Here is a 23,691-nt window from a genome sequence, read left to right on the forward strand (position 1 = left end):
CTATATCCCTTCTAAGTTTTTAGGCATTATATTACAACTAAAAAAACCATCATAGGGATACCTGGGTAGCTCAGTTGGTGTCTGACTCTTGATTTCAGCTCAGGTCATGATCTCACAGTTCATGGGATAGAGCTCCCAGTCAGACTCCATGCTGACAGCGTGGAGCTTGCTTAGGATTTTTTCTCCCTCTCTGTCTTCCTCTCCCCCACCCCCCGTTTGTGCATTCTCTCTCTCTCTCTCTCAAAATAAATAAATACACTTTAAAAAGACATATTGTGGGGGCGCCTGGGTGGCTCAGTCAGTTAAGCGTCTGACTTTGGCTCAAGTCTTGAACTCAACGTTTCGTGAATTTGATTCCCACTTCGGGTTCTGTGCTGACTGCCCACAGCCTAGAGCCTGCTTTGGATTCTGTGTCTCCCTCTCTCTCTGCCCCTCCTCTGCTTGCACACTGTCTCTTTCTCAAAAACAAATAAAGATAAAAAAAAAAAGACACACTGTAAATAGTGCAAAAAAAGGAGCAATGTTAGTAAAGACTAACATAACTCTTTTTGCCTCTCAACTCTTCATCAGTCTGAAATTACCAATGTACATAAACTAGGATATCTGATTTTATTTCCTATCCCATGATCACTTAAAAACAATGTAAATAGGGGCACCTAGGAGGCTCAGTCGGTAAAGCATCCAACTTAGGCTCAGGTCATGATCTTGTAGTTTGTAGGTTTGAGCCCCGCGTTGGGCTCTGTGCTGACAGCTCAGAGAATCCCTGCTTGGGATTCTGTGTCTCCTTCTCTCTGCCCTTCCCTGCTCACGCTCTGTCTCTCTCTCAAAAATAAACATTAAAAAAAAAGACAAAATGTAAATAAATACATAAGTCTAATTTAAAATTGAAAGATCTTTTTTCCACCATGAAAATGCTTTAGTGGTGGTATCTATACAGCAGGTGATGTCAAGACAGGAGCAAGTATATACACAGTGAGACATAGTTGTTGGGGAAGAGGTTGTGAGTGATGAAGTTCCTAAGGCTTCCATGTCGTACCAGGTACCAGACAGTTGTAGACCACCTCCTCATCCTTCTCCTCAAACTTACTGTCCTCTTCAGCTGTGGTGTCCTGGAACTACTGGTACTTGGACACAAGGTCATTCGTGTTGCTTTTGGCCTCGGTGAACTCCATCTCATCCATGCCCTTCCTTGTGTACTGGTATAAAATGACCTTGCACCTGAACATGGCCAGGAGCTGCTCCAAGATGTGCTTGAACAGTTTGTCATTGGTCTTGCTGTTGCAGGTGAAGGTGGTGGACATATTTAGCCCCTCGGGTAGGATGTCACAGAGAACTGTTTTCGTGTTGTTGGGGATCCACTTGACAAAATAGCTGCTGTTCTTGTTTTGGAAGTTAAGCAGGTCAACCTTAAATAAAACAAATAGTAATCTAGTTAAACAAAAATGAGTTTATCTGGGAATAATGGGAGACTGCAATTTGGGACAACAAACTCTGGAGAACCATAGGCAATCCCAAAGAGATAAAGGAAGCTAGCTTTTATTAAGTTGCAGAAGGAAATTGGGGAGGGTTGTTTTAAGTATTAAGTTCATTGGAAGAGAATGAGAGTTTGAGATTGTGACAGCTTCTCATGGGCTGCAAGTGGTGGACAGTTTGTTTCTTACTGGGGTACACAGAAATCTTCCAGCTTCTTGTTGGTCATGTAAGCTGAGAGAAGTACCTGTGTGAGAGCTCTCCCTTCATGGCTTCCTGACTCCACATTAAGTCAGGTTTCCTTCACTCATTCTCACAAGTGTCTGCTCATCAACCTTCTTAATGGACATGTGGTCCCTGAAGATGACTCTTTTTAAACTCTTACACCCTCAAACAGAATTTCACCTGGTTTCTGTTTACTGTATTGTAAACTGGCTGTGATATAATTTTTTTTCCATTTTGTTATTATCACAACTTGTAAAATTCCAAATTTATCATTTCCAAAAATTTATTCCCAATATAGATGACAAATATCGATTTAAAACAATATTTAAACCAAGCCAACATCAAAAGTGTCATAAGATTTATAATATTTTTGCTAGAATCTGAACTTTTGTAGACATAAAAAAGCATTGTATATAGATAAAATTTATTTTTTTAATGTTTCTGTCTTAGCCTACAAAGTAGAACCTCCGAAATAATATATAGAAGTCATGATTTCATTATCATTAATATATCATGTAATAATATTATTTAAATCCAGAAATTTATTAAGATGCTTTTGTATATTCTCTCTGAAACTCATCATTTCTCTGCACATCATTCTTCTATCTTGGCATCCTTTAATTTCTATTTCCTTTCAATATTCTAATATTAAAATGGTTCCTTTTAATATGTTCTAAAGAATGTTACATTCTACAGGTAGAGGTAACATAAATAACCCAAATTCAAGTAGGGAGTAAGATGTCCATGAGAGAGTCCAAAGTGCTCCTGAAACTGAATTAAAAACAAGTCCATTGTTAGGTGTATGTGTCTCTACATAAAAGATGGTATTTGATTTGGTCCTTTTAAAAGGACAGTCACAACTCTGATCCCCATACTATTTTCTGGGACATAGCTATTTGATAAAGTGTTCATTAGGGGGACTGACTTGTCCTTCAGTGTGTTTTCTAAATATGGAGGTGGTTTTGTTGGTGACTCTCTTACTCATTAAGAATCTATTCAAATTATACTCTTGACTTTAATAAAACACAATTTCCAAATGCTTTTTTTTTTTTAACAAAGTCTGAGTGTCAATAAGCCTTCCTCTTTAGGTAAAAGATAAAATACAAGTAAAACCTACACATAAAATATTGCCTGAGAAAATATTTTTGAAAAGAAACATGTTTTATCATAAAAAATTACTACCATTTGGTTTAATCTGAGATGATCTCATTTGGTTAATACATTTATATAAACCAAAAACCTTACTAGGTGGGCACATGCATGTCTGTGACCCCTATTTACTTAAGAGGGAATCTGATCAGAGTAAGAAGAAATTTTTACGCAAATTTCCATCTTTATAAAATTCATTGATTTACCATTTATATCTTTTCCACTTGATTTGGGAAAATGCAATTACATGATAAATGTCCTTTTCTTATAGACAACCCATGTTGTTTATCCTATTTGTTGATTAATGGCCATTTGGGGCGTGTTAATACCAATTACTTGCTTCATATCCTTTTCATCTCAAGTTCTCCAAGAATGGAGTGCTCCTCCCCACCCCCATATATCCACACCACTTTCTTCTTCCCCCTCCTCCAGTTTCCTTCAAGGTCACCTCCTCCAAGTGGCTTACCCTAACCACTCTTTTTACAAGCGTATCCCTTTTACTAAAACGTAACTTATTTCTCAGCTACATTTTTTCTCCATAAGATATATCGCCTTCTACATTACTGTAAGGTTAACTTTGAAAAATTTGGTTGTTTTTCACCACCAGAGTATGAGGTCCATGAAAGAAGTTTTGTTTGCTTACAGAAATACCCCACTGATGTGGCAGGCATTTAACAGGTGTTTTTTGACTGGCTGAATGAAAGGCATCCCAGTACTGCCAAAACATTGTACAGCAAGTTGTTTCACTAAAGCCTCGTTCTGTCACAGTCTTATAAGGAGCGCAGCTCTGCAGCCGACCCTCTCTGCTTGCATTCTACCTATATTGTAAACACACGAACTATTTCAAAGCAAACAGCATGTGAAAAAGCCAAGCCCATGCTCTCCTTATATCCTAAAAGAACAATGTCTAATCCATAGCAGTTTATTTTTTGCAGAAAGTGCACACATAAAAGAAAAGGTAGAAGATGAGTCTTCTCACATACTACTGAGATGAGAGAAAGAAGGGTTAAATAAAAACCTTTTTACTATAAAAAGCTTTTATAAAAAGCTTTTATTTATTTTGAAGTAAAAAGCTTTTATTTCAAAAATGAACACGGGATATGCATTGTTTTTAAAAAGTGAATAAGCTAAGTGACAGTAGACTTTCATTTTTGTAATTGCTTTTTGAAGGTACTTCTTCCCCCTTATTTCGCCTGCATTTATTCCATATTCTTTTGCTTTCACCCATTTCTTCAATAACTTCACTCAATAACCTCCCCTGAGAAAACTGCCTCTTACAGTGCTTTGATGGTGCTTCCTTCTGAAGATGGTATCACTGAAACTGATAAATAACTTCCGAAAAATATATTTGGCAACTTGGCATACCTCTCCTTCATTTACAGATGTTTCCATTTCATTTCTACCATTTCTTATAAAAATATATCTAGGTGATTTAATTACTGTAAGCAAGCATCAGAATTAAGTGTAGACAGCACCCATGTGAAAAGCTCACAGGTCTAATGATGGATGTTATTTATGCAAAGACCCAGATTCAATGTACCTAGTTATATGGAAAACTCATTTTGGAAAACTTGGCACTTCTTAAATATTTAATAACACTAGGGATTCTTCTAATATTTTAGAAGAAATCTATATCTCCTTTATTTTCCATTACCAAACAAAAGAGCAAAAATTTCCAATAAAAAAAATAAACCATATTGCATATACTATATGCATATATAACATATACTATATACTACATACATTATACTAAATATATAGTCTCATAACTCCCTCAAAGCCCTCAATTTTTCTTTCTCATCAGAACTAGACATGAGTAATTAAAAATTATTTTCCTAGGTTATTATCTCTCTCTGGATTTTACTTTTCCTTTGAGATTAATCAGTCCCCTCCAATTGTTTGTAATTTATCATCTCTTTACACTTCCATGTTTGTTATGACTTAGCCAGTCAATTACCTCTCTTAGTCAACCCTATCTTTTCTTTCTCGTGGTTCTAGTACTGATTTTATATATATTTACAGACAAATAAGAGCAGAGATAACAATTAGTAATGCCATTTTAGATAACAATTTTGATGTGTAAGAATTTTACTTGAAGTTTAAGAAGTATTACATTTTCCACTGATGATCATTTTTCATCCCCAATGGAAGCACCCTAATACCAGACCCTAATATTTCTTCATATATGACACACACCCTCATATCTAGCAAATGTATTTACTTTCTAGTTTCTAGAATAAGTAAAAGACATAATAATTAAGCCTTGAATGATTGTGAGAGATACAGCTTTGCTCCATATTTACTTTGTAAAAGGGACTGAAAATGAACCATTGTTTGAATATTGCTTTGTGTTATTTTTGTCTTCTATAAGTCTTGCTTTCTGATATTCATCATGACAAATAAGACGGGCTCCAAACAGGACAATTTATGATTATGTTCTCCTTAGTCTTTTTACCCTGAAAAAAGAATCTTTTTATAGGAGGGATAGAGAGAATATAAAAGGAAATACCATTGTTTCACTACCAAAAGATCTACTTGCTAATATATAGAAATTTATTTGTTATTATTTGTAAAATATCAACACATACCTACGAAACAGTTACTTCTCAAGTCTTGACATATATATAACAATCATTAATGAAGCGTTCTGAAAAAACACCTGTTAATATCTGAGGCATCAAATTAAAAGTTTATACAAATATTGGTCTCCTTGGTCATAGTTATTTAAAAGCTTTTCTTCAATACTTAACAAAATGAACCTAAACATTTATTTCCCCTATATCTATTTCTGGATAGACAGATGTTATCTATTTCTGAATAGGAGTCTAGACTGCTAATAGTATATGCTTTTCAAGGTTAGACTCTTTACTTTTAAGATTATTGATCTTGCATATATTTCTACTAAAATTAAGATTTTTCTATCAAACTGTTTTATAACTATCATAAATTAAATATTAATAAAACTGTAGGTGCTTTAAAGTTACAGGAATAGGTAAATGACCAAATCATGTTGGAGTGTTCTGGTTTTCTTGAGCTATAAAAAAAGAAGACGAGGTACTAATTTTAGTTAGTAAAATTGTGTTGCAAAACATGAAGAACTAATATCTACCTTATCTACTACAAAATGTTTGCCTTTTAATATCACTTAATTTCAAACATCACTTAATTTTAAAATTCCCTTGGGTATAAATTGTACAACATGTTACACTACGTTATACAAGAACTAAAATAACCTTTACTCAAAGTTGGCAACACTTCAGTTAATGCCAGGAATGGGAAAAGAAACACTATAAAAAGTCAGAGTCATTAACAGATTAAAGACTTAAATGTAAGATCTAAAACCATAAAACTCATAGAAGACAACATAGGGAAAAAACTCCTAGACATTGGCCTTGGCAATGATTTCTTGGATATGACACCAAAAGCACAAGCAATAAAAGCAGATATAGACAAGTGAGATTATATCAAACTAAGAAGTTTCTGTACAGCAAAGGAAATAATCAACAAAATGAAAAGACAACCTACAGAATGGAAGAAAACATTTGCAACCTATATATCCAATAAAATGTTCATATGCAAATTATGTAAAGAACATCTACCACTCAGTAGTAAAAATCCAAATAATCCAACTTAAAAAAAGGCAAAGGAAATGAATATATATTTCTCCCAAGAAACATACAAATGACCAAAAAATATATGAAAAGATGCTCAACATAATTAATCATCAGAGAAATGCAAATCAAAACCACAATGAGATATCACCTCATGCCTGTTAAGATAAAGTTTATTTAAAAAAAAAGATAACAATTGTTGGTGAGGATATGGATAAAAGGAAACTCATACAACACTGGAAGAAATGGATATTGCTTGATTCATTATGGAGAATAGCATAGAGGTTCCTCAAAAAATTAAAAATAGAACTGTCATGTGATCTAGCAATCCCACTTCTGGGTACATACACAAAGGAATTCCATAAAATGGATTATTCAGTCTTAAAAGTAAAGGAAATCATGCCATTTGTGACGATATGGATAAACCTGGACATTATTCTAAGTGAAATAAGTCAGACACAGTGAGACAAACTACACAATACCTTCCATAAAGAATTGAAAATAGTCAAGTGTTTATAGAAGTAGATAGCAAAATGCTGTTTTCCAGAAACTAGGGGAAGGGAGAAAGGAGAGGTATTAGTTAAAGGGCACAAATTTTGGTTACACAAGTGAATTAATTCTAGGTATCTACTACTATAATGACAATTGTTAATAGTGTATAGTTTTAAACTTATGTTAAGTATTAATATAAATAATAATCATAATCATAAGAGGATGAGAAAAAACTTTTAGAGGTGATGTATAGGTTTATGGGAAAGACTGGTGTGATGGTTTCATGAGTATATAATTATCTTTAAATTTATAGAGCTATATACATAAATTATGTAGTTTTATATACCAAAAATAGATTAATGAAAATCATCATTATTATAGATTAAATATGTATTATGGTATTAATATAAAACTGTTTTAAATACTAGAAGATTGTTATTACACAAGAAAAGAAGCAATCAATAAATTTAAAAGGTAACCTACAAAATAAAAGAAAATGCTGGTAAACTCTATATCTGACAATATATAGTTTATAATATAATATATATCTACACAACATATGTAGAACTCATACAACTAAATAGCAAAGAGTAAATAATCCAATTTTAAAATGGACAAAGGATCTGAATAGACATTTTTCCAAAGGAGACATCTAAATGGTCAATTAAGTACAAGAAAATGTGCTCAACTAACAGTGAACTATCTAGCAGGGACATTTTTTAAAAGTCCTATTCATATTAGCAACAAAAGAATAAAATACTTAGGAATTGCCTTACGTAAAGAAATGAAAGATTTAGACACTAACATATGAAATACTAGTAAGGGAAATTTAAAAAGACATAAATAGGGGCGCCTGGGTGGCGCAGTCGGTTAAGCGTCCGACTTCAGCCAGGTCACGATCTCGCGGTCCGGGAGTTCGAGCCCAGCGTCAGGCTCTGGGCTGATGGCTCAGAGCCTGGAGCCTGTTTCCGATTCTGTGTCTCCCTCTCTCTCTGCCCCTCCCCCGTTCATGCTCTGTCTCTCTCTGTCCCAAAAACAAATAAACGTTGAAAAAAAAAAAAGAAAAAATAAATAAATAAAAAATAAAAAGACATAAATAAATGGAAAGACATTATGCATTCATGGACTGGAAGAATTAATATTATTAAAATACACATACTACTAAAAGTGATCTACAAATTTGATTCACCACTTTCAAAATCCCATGATAATTTCTACAAAAGTAGAAAAAACAATCCTAAAATTTAAATAGAACCCCAAAACTCTGTATAAGCAAAGCAACTTTGAGAAGAAAACCAAAGCTGGAAGCATTACACTTCCTGACTTCAAATCACATTACAAAGCTATAGTTATTAAGATAGTATGACACTAGCATAAAAAATATATAAAGTCCACTAAAACAGAGTAGAGAACCCAGAAATAAACCCACACATTCTAGTCAGCTGAACCTTGACAAAGGTTCCAGGGACAATGAGGAAAGGATACTCTTCAACAACTGCTGTTGGCAAAACTGATATCTACTTGCAAAAGAATGGAATGGGACCACTATCATACCATACTCAAAACTGACTCAAAAGGTATGAAAGACTTAAATGTAAGACCTGAAACTATAAAATTCTCAGAAAAAAAAAAAAACAGAAGGGAAAACCTTGACCTTGATCTTGGCAATAATTGTTTGGATATGGGACCCAAAACATAAGCAACAAAAGAAAAAAATAGACAAGTGGGATTACTTCAAGCTAAAAAAGCTACTGTACCACAAAGGAAATAATCAGAATGGTAAGAAAACCTATAAAATGGAAAAAATATTTTGAAGCCATATATCCAATAAAGGGTTAACATACAAAATATATGATGAATTCATATACACTCAATATCAAAATGAAAATAATTAACAAAATGGCCAAAGGACACGACATAGAAACTTCTCAAAAAAAGAAATTTCGTTGACTAACAGATATATGAAAAAGTGCTCAATATCTCTCATCATTAGGAAAATGCAAATTAAAACCACAATAAGATGTCACCTTAGAATGGCTATTATAAAAAGGACAATGGATAAGAAGTGTTGGTGAGGATATGGAGTAAAGGGATCTTTGTATGTGTCTGGTGGGAATATAAATGAGTCCAGCCATTACATAAAATAGTATGGCAGTTCCTCAAGTAATTAAAAATAGAATTACCATGAGATCCAGAAATCTAGTTTCTGGGTATATCGAAAGGATCTAAATCAGGATTGTGAAGATACATCTGTATGTTCATGTTCTCTGCAGCAGTAGTCACAGTAGGCTATTTATGGAAACAACCTACATGTCATTTGACAGATGAATGAATAAAGAAAATGTTTTATGGATAGATGGATATTGATAGAATAATGTCTCTATATATATGTGTGTCTCTGCCTTTCTCTATATATTATAATACATATAATATATATGTATATTACACACAGTGGATTATTTTTCATACTTAAAAAAGAAAATTCTGTCATTTTGAGGTAATATGAATAGAACTGGATAGAACACTGTGCTAAATGAAATAAGTAAGACACAGAAAAAGAAATACTCTATGCTCTCACATATGGAAACTAAAATAATCAAACTCATAGAAATACAGACTAGAATGGGGCTTGATGGAGGGGAAGTGGATGATGTTGGTTAAAGTGTAGACAGTTTCACTTATGCAGGATAATAAATTCCAGAAATTGAAAGTATAGCATGGTAAAGATAGTTAACAGTAATGCATTATATACTTAAAATTTGAGGAGATCTTAAATTAAATCCACTCCCCACACTTGGAGCTCCTGGGTGGCTCAGTGGTTAAACATTCAACTTCAGCTGAGGTCATGATTTCACGGTTTGTGAGTTCGAACCCCCACGAAGGGCTCTGTGCTGACAGTGCAGAGCCCTTTGGGATTCTGTCTCTCTACCTCTCTCTCTGCTCCCCCTCCCCTCCCCCCACACCCCCCCCCCCCGCCGACTCATGCTCTGTCTGTGTGTGTGTGTGTGTTAAAAATAAACATTTAAAAAAAATTTAAATCTCACCACACACATGAACATAACATGCAGTGGACACTATGCAAAGGTAATGAATATGTTAATTAGCTTGATTGTGGTGATGTTTTACAATGTATATACTTCATCAAGTTGTATATCTTAGATATGCAATTTTTATAGATGAAGATATTTCAGTAAAGCTGTTAAAAAAATGCCCTGGGGTTTCTTCCTTGACCAACTTCTTAATCTACATTGACATCCTAGGTGATTTCATTCAGCTGAATGACTAAAAATACTATCTTATTTTCATGATTCCCAAAGTATATATTCAGTCTGAACTCCTGAATCTAAACTCATTTTTTCCAGCTGTGTACTCAAGGGGTCTACTTAACTGTTTAAAAAGCAGCTCCAGGGGTGCCCGGGTAGCTCAGTTCGTTAACGGTCCAACTGTGGCTCAGGACATGATCCCATGGTTAGTGAGTTTGAGCCCCGTATTGGGCTCTGTGCTGAGAGCCTGGAACCTGTTTCAGATTCTGTGTCTCTCCTTCTGCCCCTCCCACATTCACACTCTGTCTCTCTCTCTCTCTCTCTCTCTCTCTCTCAAAAATAAATAAATGCTAAAAAAAAAAAAAAAAAAAGCAGCACTAAGGTAATATACTCAAATGTGAGATACTGATATCCTCCTCTTACTTTTGCCAGAAAGCAAACATACAAACAAGAAAAACAGAAACAATAATATAATTTCTTCAACAGGCGTCCCGTTGGAAGTTAGAGACTACTCTATTCTGCCATGTGCTCAGGCTTTAAATCTTAACACAGGCTTTGGAATGAGATGTATCTAATACTACAGTCTACGGTCATTATCTTTGGCCATGCCATTATCTCCTTGAATTTTGTCAATAGGTCTTCCTTCCTCCATTCTGCTCCTGTGCCTTTCATTGTTAACACAGCATCCAGAGTAATTCTGCAGTAATACAAATCTTACCTTGCCACTCATGTTTATACCTTTCCACTTCACACAATGAAAGCCCTTAGTGTGTCATACAAGGCTCACCATGACCTGCCTTTCTTCTTGTATTTCTGAAATCATGTGCCATTGCTTGCCACAGTTTTCATTCTGAACAGAATATCTAATAAATGACATTTCTGTTTTCTATATTATTTTAATGAGAAAAAGGAAACATCTTTTTATTGCATATTCTTTTTATTAGATGAATGGGTTTCCTGTTATGAGAAGCATGATTAGTAATAACAAGTATATATTCAGATGATCTCATCCTTGGTAGATCATGAATCATGGAAGACCGTAAATCAGGAATATTTATAAGGCATGCATGTGAACAGACAAGAAATATAAAACCTACACAGGGGCGCCTGGGTGGCGCAGTCGGTTAAGCGTCCGACTTCAGCCAAGTCACGATCTCACGGTCCGTGAGTTCGAGCCCCGCGTCAGGCTCTGGGCTGATGGCTCGGAGCCTGGAGCCTGTTTCCGATTCTGTGTCTCCCTCTCTCTCTGACCCTCCCCCGTTCATGCTCTGTCTCTCTCTGTCCCAAAAATAAATAAACGTTGAAAAAAAATAATAATAAAATAAAACCTACACAGAAAATTGGAAAAATAAAAATCATCTTTCATTGTGAGGCAATTTACTCATTCAACTCACTATTCATATTGGTTTTTGTTGTTTTTTTCTATAAATGACATTTAAGTACTTAAATGTCTCTTTCATTCAGGGTGGCAAAAGTGAAACAGAGTGTCCAGCCTAGTCATAAACTGTAGCATGTTATCCCCATGAATGTGTTTTATTTATTTATTTTATTACAGGTAGAATTTATTATGATGGAAGATGAAATTAATTAGCTAAATTTTCTTCAGATCACAGAATATAGTTTTTACAGGAGATTTTAACTTAAAACTTGCCAATAATATGGAAATAGCAGGATCTATAAAGCATGCAAAGTCTGTTTCAGGACTTTTTTTTTCTCTCCAAGTGACATCCAATGTGATGGATTTCTTTTTAACATCATTGACCTGAGCCATTAAACCAGCTGTAACAATTTATGGTTTGGCCATAAAACATGCAATATTTACATGCTTTGATGAAAGCGAATTGTTACATTCAACCAAATCATGTATATAACCATGTACAGCACTATACTAGATACTTTATTGTGAAAACATTAGCTATGTACAGTTCTTCCACTTTGAAGCTTCTCTTTATGGTAATAACAACTACTGCAAAAGAGTAAGAATAAATTAAGCTTAAAAAAAGACGGTTTAAATAACTGTAAATGGAAAGTAAGACATTGACTTTTATTTACAGGTGATATGTAAAGACGTAGAAACAAATTTGGACATTTGGCAATTTTTTTTCTCAGAACAATCTGTTTCTAAATTGGATGATTAAGGGGCGCCTGGGTGGCGCAGTCGTTAAGCGTCCGACTTCAGCCAGGTCACGATCTCGCGGTCCGTGAGTTCGAGCCCCGCGTCGGGCTCTGTGCTGACGGCTCAGAGCCTGGAGCCTGTTTCCGATTCTGTGTCTCCCTCTCTCTCTGCCCCTCCCCCGTTCATGCTCTGTCTCTCTCTGTCCCAAAAATAAATAAACGTTGAAAAAAAAATTAAATTGGATGATTAGAAGTAAAAAATAAACATTTACTTGATTAATCTGAGAAAACTTCCTCAGAAAATTGAACTTCCAGAACTCTCAGTTATAATGGGAGAACAGCATAATGTGTTAAGTTTTAAAAGCCCATGCTAAATATACACAACCAAGAGCTGACCCTGAGCTCCAGGTGACCAGCAGCCTTAGAGGATGGATTAGTATCTGTTTAAATTCTTGAAAGATAGTGGCAGCAATGGGAATGATATAACTCTACTTTCTTTGAACTTTTATTGCATGACATATGTTCTGTCTAAGATAAAGTAGCCAACACTTTCCCCTTGGCCCACAGATGTGTATACAACAACTTTATCTTCTAAACTAATTGTTCTCAAAACAATTTGATAAGTTTACAAGACCATTTATCTATTTGAGGAATATAAAATTACTTTTAACAATCAAAGAAATTCTCTTTCTAAGGTCAAAATTATTTCACATAAATGAACCATGATTATAGATACTAATGAGGCCACAGAATTAATTAGATTCTCAGTTTTAGTTATAGCCAAATTTTAAAAACTTAGTAAGATACAAAGTTATAAAAAAAGGCACAAATATATTTTTTTATTTTATATATATTGTTTAAGCAGAAGTTTAGCAATAATTCATGTAGGCAATTTTATTAATTTTATGTAGTTGATGGTCATATTGAATGTGGCCAAAATATTCAATATTTTTCCAGCTAAATTAATAAACACACTTACCCAAGATTTATCTGGTAGTTTCATCACTGGGTTTGAATAGTTGACTACCATGACCATCTTTGTCTGGAGTTGCTGTACTTGTTCATTTACAGTCAAAACTGGACAAAGGAGGGATGCCTGGGTGGCTCAGTTGGTTAAGCAACCCACTTTGGCTCAGGTCATGATCTCGCAGCTCCTGATTTCAAGCCCAGCATCGGGCTCCGTGCTGACCACTTGGAGCCTGGAGCCTGCTTCGGATTCTGTGTCTCCCTCTCTCTCTGGCCCTCCCCAGCTCGCACTCTGTCTCTATCGCTCTCTCAAAAATAAACAAACATTAAAAAAATATAATTAAAAAAAAACTGGACAAGGGAGTACCAAAGAGTGCCCAGGTATTAGCCTGGAAGCTAAACGTTGTTCCATTCTCCCATTTCATAGCATCATTCTTAACTCCTGATGATCAGAGCCAATTACCTTTGTCACAATGCTGACTCCTCTTATAAGCTGCTTTTCCCTGAGTTCAAAGATGTTTAAGTGCCCTGGTGACATTCATAGCTAAGATTTCATTGAGACTTTTTCTTTTCTCCTGATGGAAAGTGTTCTGCTTTAACAGAGCAAACTTATAAGGAAAACTTTCTTGTATTTCCAGATGTGCAAATGCTAGTATTTTGAGCATGGAACGTTTGGAGAGTGGTTCAGCATATACTGGGTTGTGAGCATATTTACTTGAAAAAATCCTTGCAATTACTGTATTATCCAAAATTATTGAAAAATAATTAAGAACAGTTATCATAAAACCATTGTATTTTTCAGTTTAAGGCACAAAATATTTTTAAAACATTGACTATAACTATATGTGGATTATCTCCCTTCAATATTTTAAATTTTGTCGAGATATAATTGACATACAGCACTACATAAGTTTAAGATACACAGCATAAGTTCACTCCATTAGCATATACTGGTGCTGTTCTATGTTAAAAAGAACCAACAGAATCATAGACAAATAATTCCATATATAAATTATGTATCACATGAAGTTTTTTCTATTCCCGACTCCCAATATTTTTATAAAGTTACCATGAGAGACTCCTTTGGATCGCAAAGAAAGAAGTGATGTCACATCCCCTAATGCACTTAGGAGAATAATTGATACCAGTATATATTCACTATGCACATCTTACTTCTGGAAATAGGTGGAAGGCAGCCAAAATGTACCAGCTTGAGAATAAATTATATCTCATTTCCTGATACCAAACGGAGCCAATATGCTGCAACACTGGAGATAATTATGTTTGCATCAGCAATCATGCCATAACATTTCACCTGACATACAGAAACTGTCAATGAGTGCCATTAGAAAAACATCAGAGATAAATCACAAATACCTTCCTTCTTCCTAGCATCCCCAGACATAAGTTCTTCTAGTACATGACTATCACCATTTCCCTCAGAAGTGTTCAGATTGTCACTCACTCCTCTTCTATCAGTCACAATTTCATATCCTCTCTATATTTCCTCTGGAATCATATACTATGCAGTTACAGGTGTCTGCATTTTTCACTTGTCATGAGGCTCTTGTTAAATGTGTCGGCACTCCTTCCTTTTTTATTTTTGTATAGTTCCCATTGTGAGAATGTAGCAAATTTTGTTTATCGATTCACTAGTGAATGTATAATTTGGGTTGGTACTATTTCTTAAATATGTATCTATATATCATAACAGCCTGCTTTAGTAGTCTGTTAATGCTCGTTGCTGCCTTCCTCTTCAGAGTATGTATCAACATTTTACTTACACTCTTGCAGAGATGGAAATCTATACTATTGGTGACTCCCTGACATCACCAATAATGATGCAAGAACATCCTTGTACAGAGAACCCAAAGAGCAATAGGATTATCCTTCTGGGACACACATACTACTCAGGAATAGAAATACTGGGATTATGTGAATATTAATTTGCCTCAGTACTAACAGATTTACAGATATATACAGAAGAGTTGTTGTGTTGGACATTTATAGCAGTTTAAAAAAAAATAGCTGCTTTTCACACACTCAAATGCTTCAATCTAAAATGATGAACCATACTGCAATTGTCAGTTTTTTCTACAATCTTAACCAAAAGTTGACTTAATTGAGGTTTATATTTTTGTTAGATTAGATTGAAATATAAAATTTAATTATTAATTTTCCAACATTATTCTTTTGATGATTTTAGATATTTCGATATCATTCCCTGATGTGCCCACTGTCTGGAAACTTTGTCTGTTGTGTCCTTTATTTAACTAAAGCCTGACTTTGATGTAATCAAATTAATTAATGTCTCTTGCAATGGTTTGGTTTTAATTTGCATTTAAATTGCTTCAAATGTATCATCTCATTCCTAGATTACAAGGATATTTTTGTATGTTCGCTTCTTCTAGCTTAGGAGAGCAAATTAATAGTGTATTGAAGAGATACATTTTTATATCACCTATTTTCTTTTTAAATTTCTCAATGAAATATGGGGCCATCTTCTTCATATATATATATACACACACATACACATACACCCACATGCATGTATATGCATATTTATATGTACTATTTATGTGATGCTACATATACATAAACATGCATATCACATATATACACACATATTCATATATGGTAATTTATGTTTATGCCTTAATAACCAATAAGACAAATCATCACTAATTCCTCATATATAATATGCATTGATAACGTTAACAAACAATAAATTTGTTGTGAAAGTCATCATCCATTGGGAAAAGACTATAGTCAACAAATGACAAACAAGTAAGTACAAAATTGAAAATCAAAAAATGTAAATTAATAAAGGTAATGTCAATTAAAAGAATCAAAAGAAATGGTTAGTTACCCTATGTAAACAGAGTGATTGGAAATGGTTAGTTAAGCAAAGTGATTAGCGGACATTTCACAATGGCCGGAATTAAGATACAAGGCAATGAATGAAAAGACAGGTGTATAAAAATGAAACAAACTGCCCCGAAAAACAGTACTACGTTTTTAAATTACACAGACAGAAAGAAAGGTACGGGAAAAGATAAAAGAAGCCAGTCCTGACCAGCATACAAGAGAGAAGTTTTCATAACTAACCAGTTAGGTGGTTTGCCTTTAAGGTACAATGGACATAATTTTTTGTTGTTTTCACTAGTGACTCTTGGCTATAGCTTTTTTGTTTGTATGATTTCAGGCATCTATGATAATTGTACACAAAATACTATCATTTCTTTCATTCTAAACTGTAAGTCTTTGGGCAGGAGGAAAAGTAGCTATGTCTCAAGAAAATATTAGACTTATTAAATATTTCTGACAGCAATAATACCATAACACCCCAACTTACATTTGGTTTGTTTTTTAAATGACCAATAGGAAAACCTTTTTGATTTAGGGCACAAGAGACAGGAAAATCAACTGATTTGCCAAATTTGTTGAAATGGAGAAGGTAAAATTATAATATGAGCAAAATGAGGAGAACAATGGAAACCATGCATCAAGAAAAACCTCATCAGTTAGGTTTTTTTGCCAAGGTCTGCAACTGTGGCTACCAGTATCACACAAGCATTTTTAAACTCATCCAGGTTTATGGCTTAAAAACACCACCAGCCATGTCTGCCTTAAATAAAAATAGCCATGATACTATCCAAAATTACTAGAATAACTCATGATTGATTGATAGCCCTTCTCAAATTCACCTTCCCCTTTGAAACACAGAAGTTATAGAACTTTGTTGTTATTCTGTGGGGGTTTTCTGAAACACTGAACCTTCAGTTATTATTAATTGCATCCCTAATGTATCAAAAACTATATATTTTTGAGAGCAACATGCAATCTTGTTAGAAAGACTGTTTTATAAAGTTGATTTTTCTATCTTAAGAGTGCTAGTTATTGATCCAAATGCCATAAACATCATGATTTAAACTTGTTTCTTGTTTATCACATATGGTTTCTCTTTAGGGTGAAAAAAAAAAGCAATGGAACACATTTGGAATGCTGAGTTGCTGCAAGAACTCGTAACACTAAGGACAGTGGCACAAGTAACAGTAGAGCTAAAAAGGGTTGATAACTTTCTTAGTCACAATCTGTTAATGGCCTCTTACTTTTTAAATTTGTTAAATGCAATTATTTGTTTACACTTACCAATTTAACAGTAATAATATATCTCAGTTTCTAAAATATGAGTATTTATAAGAAATGCACATGATAGCTAGCAAAATCTTGCCTCTAAAAAATCAGTAGCATGCTGCTGTAGAGAACAAGAAAGAGTGATATTCTCAATACTAGAAAAAAGCCAGGGGTGCCTGGGTGGCTCAGTCGGTTAAGCGCCAGACTTTAGTTCAGATCATGATCTCACGGTTCGTGGGTTTGAGCCCCGCGTCGGGCTCTGTGCTGACAGCTCAGAGCCTGGAGCCTTCTTCAGATTCTGTGTCTCCCTCTCCCTCTCTCTCTCTGCCCCTTCTTGGCTCACACTCTGTCTCTCTCTCTCTCTCAAAAATAAATAAACATTAAAAAAAATCAAAAAAGAAAAAAGCCAGAAGGCTATCAATATTTTAGGTCATTGTTGAATCTATATTAAATTAGCAGTGCTCCAATATTTCCAGTATTGTAAATTTTTAAATCATCTTTTTTAATTTCCCAAGTGATTTGTAGTTGTACTAGGAATGTATTTACATAATGGATTTTTTTCCATAATTGATAGCAATTGCTAAAACCAAGAAATGCACTTGTGTAATTTTCTGTAGTTTCTAAACATATACTGTGGATTTCAAAAACGTATAAACCACTATAAAACTGATACAAGTGGATTCACAATTGCGAATTATAGATAATTATTGCATACTATTAATGCTAAGTATAGTTTTGATGACTCAAAAATTATCCACATATTTCTTTTGCTTTATGAAATTCTGTTGGAAAACTGTTTAAAAGAGAGTAGGAACTACATATTTATTTGTTTGTTGTTTGTTTGTTTATAATGCAAGCAGGGAGGGGAAGAGGGAGAGGGAGAGAAAAAATCTTAAGCAGGCTCCCTGCCCAGCGTGGAGCCTGACACGGGGCTGGGTCCCAAGATGATTGTGAGATTAGAACCCCAGATGCTTAACTGACTGAACCACCCGGGGGCCCCAAAGAGTAGGAACTTTAAAACAACAACAATAACAACAACAACATAGTTACAAGGTAACATGAAAGTGACACTAATTGACACAATATATTATCTAGATCAAAATGATTTAAATTAAGATATGTATGGTATAGTCCAGACTTTCATAGGTTTATAGATTTTCTAATAAATTTCCTAACTTTGTCTTCTTATCTCAGACTGATAAAATTAAAAACCAGTATGTTTCTCTTGAAGGAAACAAATTATTTTCCTTGATTCAGGCCTGTCTGTAGTGAAGAAAATAAAAAATTTTTTTCGTATATATAAAAATAACCTGGTTGTTTTCATTATTTTTCCAAGTATGTTATTTCAACTGCAAATTTAACCCATGTTTCAATTCAAATTAATTGAAATCAATTCAATTTAACCAACTTTCCTTCATAGTCTGAGTTTAGATATTTTACGTACACATTAAAAACAAACTGAAATCTAAAAAAAAAAACAACAAACTAAAAACCCACTACAATTTCTACCTTTAAATTGATAAAAGCTTGTCAAATATAAAAGGTATGTACATAAGAAACATTATACACTTGTATGCGATTAACTACTAGAGAGAACTATTCAATAAATATGTGTGGTTGGAACTGCATTGGACATAAAGTAGTATAAGTAAAAACTGTCAGGGAAAAGCGTAGTGAGACAACTTACAAAGCTTTTGTATCTTAATAATGGTTTTCCAACTCAAACAAGCAACACTTTATCCAAATTTATTGGATAGCAGCTAAAGTAGTCCTTAGAAAAAAATTTTATAGTTGCTAAATAACTAGGTTAAAAATGAAAAAAAGTTATCAGATCAATGCCTTAGTGTCCAACTTTAGATACTAGAAAAAGAAGATCAAATTAAAGAAGAAAAATAATCAAGATCAGAGAGGAAAGCAATGATATAGAAATGAAATTTAATAATAGATATCTCAATGAAACGAAAGCTGGTTCTTTTAAACAATAAAATTATTAAATCTCCAAGCACACTGAGCAAGAAAAAAAAAAGTGAAGACACAAATTACCAATATCACAAATGAGAGGGATCATCAATACACAGCATACAAATATTAAAAACTTTGCTGTGGGAATATTATGAGCAACTTCATTCCAATAGTCAACAACTTAGATGAATCAGAAGAATTCTTTAAAAGACACAAACCATTATATCTTACTCAGAGTTAATATAATTAGCACACAACTTAATATTCCAAAATCTATCAAAGAAACTGGTTTGGACATTAAAACCCATTTTTTCAAAGAAACTCCAGGCCTAGATGATTTCCCTAGGAAATTTTACCAAACACCTTCAGGAAGAAACAATTCCAGTTCTACACAAAATCTTTCAGAATTTTGAGGAGTTGAGACTTCTTAATTTTAATCATTTCTACAATAGTTATTGAATATTATAGCTGTCATTTCACATTTTTTGTATATATCTCATCTTTTTTATTCTGTATTTTTTACTGTTTTTGTTTGTATTGAGTGAATATTTCCTAATTTGGCATTTTAATTTCATTAATGAAACATCAACCACAAGAAAGCTGCAATGGCTACATTAATAAGAAGAAATATAGATGCTAAAACAAAAAAAAATGTTACTAGAGATAGATATATTTATAATAATAAAGAGGCTAATTTATAAGGAGTATATGGTAATTATAAAATATATTCACTTAATACGAGAGCATCAAATACATGAAGCAAAAATAACACAGTCAAGGAAGACATGGACAATTCAACAATAACCACTGGAGACTTCAATGCTCTAATGTATTAGTTTCCTAGAGTTGCCATAAAAAAAGTCCCAAACCAGTCATCCCAAACCAGATGACTAATGAAATATAGTTCTATTGTTTCACAGTTCCGGAGGTTAGAAATTCAAAACCATAGTGTTGGCAGGATCATGCTTTCTCCAAAATCCATAGGTCTTTTGGTCTCCTCCAGCCTCTGATAGCCCAAGGTGTTCCTTGACTTTGGGCATAACTCTAATCTCTGCCTCAATCTTCACATGGTTATCTTCCCTCTTTGTCTGGGTTTCTCTGTGTTTGCATGTGTCATTCTCCCTGTGTATCTGTGACTGTGTCCAAGTTTTCCTCTGAATACAAGCACACGATTCATACTGCATTAAGGTACTGGATTAAAGCCCAACTACTTCATCTTAACTTCATTAAGTATGCAAAAGCTCTGTTTTCACATTGAAGGTACTGGGGATTAGGATAACAATATATCCTTTTTAAGATGACACAATTCAACCCATAACATCCACTTTCATTAATGTACATAACAACTAGACCAAGACCAACAAGGAAATAAGTCTTGAACAATACTATAAGCTACCTGGATCTTACAGAAAGCTGCAGAACATATGACCCAACAACAGAATATTCTTTATTTTCAGGGACATATAGAACATTCTCTAGGTTGGACCATGCACTAAGGCCACAAAAGAAAGCTCAATTAATTGAAATAATGAAAATAAAATAAAATACGTTCTCTTTGGGGCACCTGGATGGCTCAGTCTGTTAAGTGGCTGACTTCGGCTCAGGTCATGATCTCATGGCTTGTGAATTCAAACCCACATCGAGCTCTGTGCTGACATCTCAGAGCCTGAAGCCTGCTTTGGATTCTGTGCCTCCTCCTCTCTCTGCCCCTCCACTCATGCTCTCTCCCTCTCTCTCTCTCTCTCTCTCAAAAATAAACATTAAAAAAAAATAAAGAAACTATGTTCTCTGAAAATAATGGAATTACATTAGAAATCAACAACAGTTGATATTTCAGGAAACTTGCAACCTTATGGAAATTTTAAAAAACACTTGTCTAAGTAACCAATAGGTCAAAGAAAAATCAAAAGGGAAATCAGAAAGTAATTTTAAATGAATGAAAATAAAGATATAACATATGATAACTTATGAAATGTGGGTAAAGTGGTGCTTAGAAAAAGATTTCCAGCTATAAATCCCGGTATTAAGAAAAAAGAAAAATCTCAAATCAATAACCTAACAATCTACTTAACACTCTAGGAAAAGAAGAGCAAGCTAAACCTAAAGCAAGAAAAAAAGGAAGAATAGAAATTAAATAAAAAATTAATGAAGTAGAGAATTGGAAAACAATAAAATCAATGAAACCAAACCACGGTTCTTTGAAAAGATCAACAAAACTGACAAATGTTTAACTAGTTCGACCAAAGGAAAAAGAGAGAAGACTGAAATGGCTAGAATCAGAAATGAAAGAAAGGATATTGTTACCAATCTTACAAAAATAAAAAGTAATGTAAAGCAATACTATGAATAACTGTATGCCAACAAACCGGCTGACCTAGGTAAAAAACACAAATTTCTAGGATGACATAAACTACCAAAACTGACTCAAGATGAAATAGACAATTTGATTAGAACTACAAGTGCCAAAATTTTATCAATTAAAAACAAAACAAAACAAAACAAACAAAAGAACTACCAACATAGAAAAGACCGAGTCCAGATGACTTCACTCCTGATTTCTACCACATGTTCAAAGAATACCATTTTTTTGCAAACTTCCACAAAATAGAAGAGGAAGGAACACTTCTCAATTTACTTTATGAGGTCGGTATTATATCAAAATCAGACAAAGAAATCACAAGGAAAGAAAACTACATACTAATACCTCTTATGAATATGGATGCAAAATCCTCAACAAAATCCTAGCAAAATGATTCCAACAACATATATAAAGAATTATATACCGTGACCAAGTAGAATTTACCCCAGTGATGGAAAGGTTGTTTCATATCCAAAAATCAATTAATGCAATAGCACCCATATTGATAGAATTAGAAAAAAAAAAAAAACCTGCAAAGATCATCTCAATGCATGCAGCATAATTACTTGAAAACAAATAACAGCAGCAACAAAAAAACCTAACATACATTCATGAAGAAAACATTCAGCAAACTAAGAAAGAAAAAAACTTTCTAAACTTGAAAACTCACAGCTCATATCAGACTTAATGGAAGAAGACTAGTGTGTTTCCTTCATGATGAAGAAGACAAGGAAGTCCAGTCCCACTGCTTGTATTCAACGTTGTATTGCAGATTCAAGCCAGAGAAATTAGGAAAAGAGTGGTAGGGGGGTGGGGAGATGGAAGGCATCCAGATTAGAAAAGAAGTAAACCGCCTCTATCCACAGATGCTTTCGTACACAATAAATCCTCAAAGAATTCACTAAAAAACTATTAGTACCAATAAATGAATTCAAGTGAGGTTGTGAGATACAGGTCAATATAGAAAAACCATTTGTATTTCTAAACATTTGTATGAACAATCTGAAAATATATTTAATAAAGAAATTTCATTTACAATAGCATCAAAAAAAATACAAACAGGATTCAATGTGGAGTACCTGGCTAAGTCAGTTGGAAGAGTAAGTCACTGTTGATCACAGGGTTGTGAGTTCAAATCTCATGTTGGTTATAGAGATTACTAAAAAAGGAAATACATAAAAACTTTTAAAAAATTGCGTTGTGTAACAAAACTATAAAACTTATATTCTGAAAACTACAAAACATTGTTAGAAATTATTTTAAAGATCTCAATAAATAGAAAAAGATCCCATGTTCATTGACCAAAAGACTTATAATGGTAATGCCTCTCCAAAGTGATCCAGAGATTCAATGCAATCCCTGTCAGAATCTCAGAAAACTTTGTAGAAATTGACAAACTAATTATAAAATTCAAGTAGAAATGCAAGGGACCCAAAATAGCAAAAACAATCTTGAAGAAAATTAAAAAAAAAAAAAAAAAACGCAGGAGGACACACACTTCCCCATGTCAAAACTTACTACAAAGCAGTGATAGTGATGATCAAAACAATGTTGCATTAGGGTAGACATGCAGATCAATAGTCTACAAAAGGGTATCCAGAAGTTACATCTACAGTCAAGTGTTTTCCCACAAAAGTTTAAAGGTCATTTTATGAATAACCCTTAACAAATGATGCTGAGATCAACACCATATGTAAAAGAATGAAGTTGGGCTCTTACCTCACAACACATACAAAAATTTACTCACAGTGGATGCAAGACCTAAATATAAAAGCTAAAACTACAAAACTCTCAAAAATATAGAAGTAAATCTTTATGAATTTAGATTTGGCAAAGAAACTAACTATGACAACAAAAGATCAGTAACAAAAGGTAACATAGATAATTAGGGTTTCCTAAGCAGATCTGTAGCACTTAGATGAAACCAATGGCAAGTGGAATC

The 23,691-nt window shown here is 33.8% G+C and overlaps 1 protein-coding gene across 1 annotated transcript; it reads right to left on the reverse strand.

The window, feature by feature from the left end:
• Positions 1 to 1,115: 1,115 nt before the first annotated feature.
• Positions 1,116 to 1,820, reverse strand: LOC115505565 (tubulin beta chain-like). The gene is made up of 2 exons (XM_030303215.1): positions 1,788 to 1,820; positions 1,116 to 1,406 (listed from the first exon to the last, which is right to left on the reverse strand). Exons 1-2 carry the CDS (start codon positions 1,818 to 1,820, stop codon positions 1,116 to 1,118), a joined length of 324 nt encoding a protein of 107 aa, XP_030159075.1.
• Positions 1,821 to 23,691: the final 21,871 nt, after the last annotated feature.

Source organism: Lynx canadensis, chromosome F1, assembly GCF_007474595.2.
Source record: "Lynx canadensis isolate LIC74 chromosome F1, mLynCan4.pri.v2, whole genome shotgun sequence".
Classification (NCBI taxonomy): Eukaryota; Metazoa; Chordata; class Mammalia; order Carnivora; family Felidae; genus Lynx; species Lynx canadensis.